The sequence below is a fragment of the Dinoponera quadriceps genome, unplaced genomic scaffold (assembly GCF_001313825.1).
Source record: "Dinoponera quadriceps isolate SergipeBrazil2010 unplaced genomic scaffold, ASM131382v1 scaffold3085, whole genome shotgun sequence".
In the NCBI taxonomy this organism is placed as follows: Eukaryota; Metazoa; Arthropoda; class Insecta; order Hymenoptera; family Formicidae; genus Dinoponera; species Dinoponera quadriceps.
In genome coordinates, this window is record NW_014557103.1 from 165,694 (window position 1) to 171,571 (window position 5,878).

Sequence of the window (5,878 nt, forward strand, 5' to 3'; positions counted from 1 at the left end):
TTAAACCTGAATTAATAATATGTGATTCATCACTGAATCTTATTTTCATTGCCAGTTATTACTTTCTACGGTAAATATAATCGTATTCGATCATATTGCCATATTCCAACAGAAAGAGTCTAATTTTAGTTATAGATTTTAATAGCGCGATGTACAATAGCTATTATCTGACATTAAGTTAAATTTTAAAATTCGTATTTACATGCAATTAACATTATATTTCGAGAATCAGTGGATATTTTCTTTTACTGCAAACATATTAACACTCATCAGATCATTGTTTTATGGAAAATAAATACTCATTGCCAATTGCAATCACTGCGCGATATTGAAATTATTTTTAGCTACGTTTTTCACGTTTACTGTATTTTATGTGAGAAATGTGCACGTATACTTTTGTGCAGGAAACTTACGCAATATGCTTCAGTTGCAAGTTAAATATCCATCATTAGTCACATATATATGCATTATGACGAGCCCGTACCAAGGACGCAAATAAATAAACAAATACGCATTATTTGTCCAAATAAATTCGATTTTATCGAGATATGAACGATCAAAACACTGCTATTTGAAATTTTCGATAATCGATATGTAAGTCGATGCGATACATCCAGTTGTACTGCATCACGCCGCATGAGGCGCCACTTGTCAGTACAACCGACTTTATCGGTTACTACAATCAATATAACGTTCAAGAGCTCAGGAACGGTTCTTCCAGTATCTGTGCGCGTGTTTCAAACATATAATTTTCTAGAAAAAGATCTAAAAATATAGGAAAAATTTTGTATTAATTTATATATATATATATATATATATAATATATTCAAAATATATCTTCTTGTATACACCGAAAATTTTAATTTAGTTTTAGTTATTCATATTATGTCAAAGATATAAAGATATATATGAAATCTAAGGTAATATAAGGCAGTTGGAGGCACAAAATGATCAAATATATAATTACTAAATATTTCAATTAGCAAGTATATATTACTTGCAATTATTGAATAATTAAATATAATATGAGAGTAATAAAAATAATCCAAGCTAAAATAACTTGTCGCTATGAAATTCAATCATCGATAAGAAAATGATTATATTTTCGACGATAATTAATTCAATAAGATCAACTGTCGTTAATATGTTACGTTATTAGAACAATTCTGCTAATACTCGATTTTATGATTATTGACTTAATTCATAATAAATAATTACAAATTATGAACGTAATTTATGATTGACGTTTCATCTTAACAATTTTCACACTATATTCTACAATCAATTATGAAAATAATCAAAAAAATAAATTACTAATATTGATATGTAGAAACTGAATTGGAGCAAAAATTTATTATTCAATAGTTACACTCTGTTCAAACGATATTAAATTAAAAGGACCCAATAATATCATATTATGCGAGCGTAAGGCAGAAAAATAATCGAATACTCTCCTAGAGCTCCTCAGGCTCTAATGACGTTCCTGAGACGGTTGTTTCATCATCGATAAAATTCTATTCGCTCATACCTCCTCGCGACGGCGACGAGAAAACATTGCGAGGTACTTCGATTTCGTTTTGCCTGTGCTGTCATGCTTAGATAACGTCTCGGTGCCATGATAACGGCCTTTAAGGTAATTTTATATCATATTTCAAAAGCAATTCGAAGCACAATGCTTCGCGATATTGTTTCGTTGCGTTACAACCTTCCATTCAGCGTTCGTATTTCGTTCTATCATTAGTCTAGACGCGACAGTTATCTGCCTATTTCTTTTCTTTTAACACACATATATATATTCACAACGATAGCACGTCGCTGTTAACCTTAATCATGGGGTAAGAACGATATATGTCGTAGTGCAAGTAGAATATATTAATATTGTGACTATCATGCGACACTACAATATTGTATTATTATATTTTATTATGTAACCAATCTTTCCGCACGTGACAGGCGTACATATGATTCAAGTGATTAGGTAAAAGAAAAAAAAGGGAGAAATGTAATATTATATAAATTATCGTATATAATATACAAATGTGTAATGCAAGCATTTGTGTTTCCTATTTTGTAATTAAATTAAATTAAATTTGATTTGATTTTTTAATAAAATAAAATTAAAACTCACGGATATCTCATGTGTGCATTGGACTTTGATTTATTAAAACGCAGCTTATTGCATTATCGCTTATCAACGAGTTATCGACAGAAAGAAGAGAAAGGAAATTAACTGTCAGTTGTTAAAAATAAAATGACACAAATGTGACAATTTATTCTAGTTACATATATAATTATTCGACGTAATATAATCGTACAATCGATTATAATGTTATTGTAGGAAACCAATTCAAATCTATTGTGAATGTCTAAGATGGGTACAAATGCGATGGCACCTCTAATTAGAAGAATTATACCGCAGCTACATTGTTCATGTTATCACAGATATTTCTCAAGGTTAGCACATTTAACGATTTTCGTAATGGGATTTAAGGATATGTCAAGTATCGCCATTCTTAGGCATCTTCATCACCGAAATTCCCTTCGATGACGACGTTTAATAACGATAACACCGTTTAATCTATGTGCAACTACTAACTTCTTACTCAAACTCTCAGACGATGTTTGATAATAAGCTAGAGCCGAGAATTAATAAACATGTCACGTACTTAACGAAGCTAGGTAACTTACTACTAAGTAGAACGGCGAACTGACGTCAAGATTACATTTCCATATAAATTTTCTCATTACAAAGAAACCCTTATTTTTTATATTTTATTATTTTTATTATTTAATATATAATGTATATGTACATATTTCTTTACATACAAAATATATATAATCAATGTTACATTATACAACATATATTCTATAGTGTCTTTTTTCTCTCTAGTTTTATATTTTTCGCTCTTATTCCAAATATTCTATATCAAATTGCGTTAATTCGACTTTTAACTTTATCAACGAGTTTTATACTTATTATTTTTATTATTGATTAATAAAAATTTATAAATTTTGTATCCTTATCTACAGCTCCACTATTAACTTGTGTAAATATTAATCTCTGAAAGGTCTGTATTCAAAAATATTATACATTTGGTGTTAAAATAAATCACCTTAAATTCCGTTGTCTAAAAAAATTCATTAAATTATTCTGCCTTCTCAAATAAAGAACAGAAAGAGAAAGAGAGAGAGCGAGGGAGAGAGAGGGAGCTACATAAATAATTTAGGCGAACTGAATTTTCAGCGGGAGTCAATGTACTGTATACGATTTGGTGATCGTCGGCGGCGGCATCGTCGGATGCGCCACAGCCCGTGAAATGATCATGAGACACCCGAACCTGAAAATGGCAATTGTCGAAAAAGAGAACGCTCTGGCCAAACATCAAACGGGACACAACAGCGGTGTAGTGCACGCCGGCATTTATTATACCCCTGGAAGCATGAAGGTAAACCAAAATAAACCGTGACTTCTCGCAGCTGCAGCTGCTTTGAGAAAGTCGATACCTCTCTTCCCTGTGATAAGATAAAAGGTAGAGACTAACAAGCGGTAAATTAATTCTCTTTATCATCACGTTACGATATGACTTGCTTGTCTCTTTTTGTCCTCTCGTACGCTCTGGGTGTATGACGCAAATTAAATCGATTAAATTGGGAGCAGCTGAGAAATAAAACTAAAGAAATACAGAATTTAAACAGCAAAGGAACTTATTACTTTTATTCAAAAGAAATCATTGATGTCTATTTTTCTGCTGGTACAATGCACGCGTAATGAATAACAAACGGCAGCGATTACTTATAGGCAAAACTTTGTGTGGAAGGTCTGAAGCTCTCGTACGAGTATTTCTGCAAGAACAACATACCTCACAAGAAAATCGGTAAGCTGATTGTCGCCCAGAACCAGGACCAAGTAAAGAGAATAGACGACCTTTTCGATCGAGGTACGAAGAATAATGTTCCGGACCTTCAGATTGTTGAGAAAGACTGCATATCGAAATATGAACCCAAATGTCAGGTATAACGCAAACAAAAAGAATATGCTCGTGTTTGAGCGTGAAAATTGCATTTTTAATATATATCTCAGAAATGCACATCTTTTTAGCTATGAATTGGTTGTCCAATTTTAAGCCAATCTTAATAATAAATCGGGTTCGAGGTGTCATCGTCCTCATAATCGTTCAATGTTCTGTATCTGCTAAAAAAATACATATGCGAAAATATAATTCGTGGACGTGTAAACATCGTATCTGTTCACAGGGTGAGAAAGCCTTATGGTCACCGTGGACCGGCATAGTAGACTGGACAATAGTGTGCCAACACTTTGCGAACGATTTTCAGAAGATGGGAGGTGAGATTTTTCTGAACTTCGAAGTGACGGGATTCACGGAGATGGCGGAGTCGAAAGGGCAAAGTGAACTAAGTCCTATATCCGTACAGTCCAAGAATCGCGTGAGAGAATCTCTCCTAATCTAATCGCGCACCTTGTTGTACGTTGTAATGGTAATCGCCTCGACATCTAACGCTTCGACTATTTTCCTTTTGAAGTGTATACCAGCGAAGAACGTGCTGACGTGCGCCGGTCTGCATTCGGATCGCTTGGCGGTGATGACGGGCTGCGATTTGAGTCCACGTATAATCCCTTTCCGCGGCGAGTACCTTCTGCTGAGCGAGAGCAAGCGGCATCTCAGTACGACTAACGTGTACCCGGTACCCGATCCCAGATTTCCATTTCTAGGTGTACACTTTACACCCAGAATGAACGGCGATATCTGGCTAGGTCCCAATGCTGTCCTGGCGTTCGCTAGAGAAGGCTACACGTGATTATTAACACAATCCTTGTTTTCTTACGAAACGTAATATTATCGAATAACCCCGGTAAAATTGGCAAAATTGCCAAATATACATCTAGATGCAATTATTAATACATTAAGAGAAATAACTAGTGGTCTACATAACGTATAAGATAACGCTGTTAAAACTGTGTGTAATTACTTCTCTTTCAGCTGGTTCGATGTAAATATAAGAGACTGCATAGAAATGGCGAAATTCCCCGGCTTGTATAAGCTGTGCTTCCGATACTTTATACCGGGCTGCAAAGAGGTGATAAAATCGATTTTCTATCCGCTGGCGGTAAAGGACTTGCAAAAGTTTATTCCGGAAGTTACGTACAAGGATGTCAAAAGGTCAGCATTCTCCGTACGGTGGTTTCCGCTATCATAAAAGCCTAACGAATTCCCTATAATTAAATCTTGTTAACAGAGGGCCGGCGGGTGTAAGAGCACAGGCGTTGGATAAAGACGGTAAACTAGTCGACGATTTCGTTTTCGATTCCGGCACCGGTACTATCGGAAACAGAGTGTTGCATTGTCGAAACGCGCCTTCGCCCGCTGCAACTAGCTCTATGGCGATAGCGAAATTTATTGCCGATAAACTTGACGCCGACTTTAAGTTCTAACGTAACGATACAATCGACATCAGCATGCATGATTACTTAGTCGATCAAATAAGAAACGAAACAGGAGAGACGGGCATTTTTAACGAAAAATGCTTCTAAAGAGGCTAGATGTATATTTTTTTTGAGTCAAATAATATTTCGTATAATATTGCTAAGTAATTTGGTCTTCCAGGAAATAAAATGTATATGCATACATATATTTAATGTAAAATCTAAATTAATATTCTAAGAGATTTTCTTCTGCAAAAAAATTGATACTGCTATCTACGAGGCTTTCTAAGAGCTGCGATTGGTACTGTTAAGTAAATCGTCTAAACCTCTTCTAATTTTTGGAAGTCAGAAATATCGAGATTTTAGATAAAAATAGTATGTACATTACTGCTTAAGTATATATATATATATATATATTAGGGGGACCGGAAAGTA

The 5,878-nt window shown here is 34.4% G+C and overlaps 1 protein-coding gene and 1 long non-coding RNA gene across 3 annotated transcripts; one reads left to right on the forward strand and one right to left on the reverse strand.

The window, feature by feature from the left end:
• Positions 1-1,537: 1,537 nt before the first annotated feature.
• On the forward strand, positions 1,538-5,651 carry LOC106748629 (L-2-hydroxyglutarate dehydrogenase, mitochondrial). 2 transcript variants are annotated; one of them, XM_014627340.1, is made up of 8 exons: positions 1,538-1,633; positions 2,339-2,454; positions 3,245-3,446; positions 3,800-4,012; positions 4,255-4,446; positions 4,543-4,814; positions 5,001-5,180; positions 5,257-5,651. In XM_014627340.1, exons 2-8 carry the CDS (start codon positions 2,363-2,365, stop codon positions 5,450-5,452), a joined length of 1,347 nt encoding a protein of 448 aa, XP_014482826.1. In that variant the 5' UTR covers positions 1,538-1,633; positions 2,339-2,362; the 3' UTR covers positions 5,453-5,651. The 2 variants fall into 2 exon arrangements, with proteins under 2 accessions (XP_014482826.1, XP_014482827.1); XM_014627341.1 differs by lacking the exon at positions 2,339-2,454.
• On the reverse strand, positions 4,718-5,348 carry LOC106748631. Its single transcript, XR_001374774.1, has 3 exons — positions 5,167-5,348; positions 4,990-5,087; positions 4,718-4,808 (listed from the first exon to the last, which is right to left on the reverse strand). It is a non-coding gene; the product is annotated as an uncharacterized LOC106748631 (long non-coding RNA).
• Positions 5,652-5,878: the final 227 nt, after the last annotated feature.

What these genes read in the sequence shown, in the direction of transcription:
- LOC106748629 (XM_014627340.1), top strand. Translation starts at nt 2,363, where the DNA reads ATGTCTAAGATGGGTACAAATGCGATGGCACCTCTAATTAGAAGAATT. An exon ending in ATACCCCTGGAAGCATGAAG is followed by an intron (nt 3,447 to 3,799) that starts GTAAACCAAAAT and finishes GATTACTTATAG; the next exon opens with GCAAAACTTTGTGTGGAAGG. An exon ending in ACGTACAAGGATGTCAAAAG is followed by an intron (nt 5,181 to 5,256) that starts GTCAGCATTCTC and finishes TCTTGTTAACAG; the next exon opens with AGGGCCGGCGGGTGTAAGAG.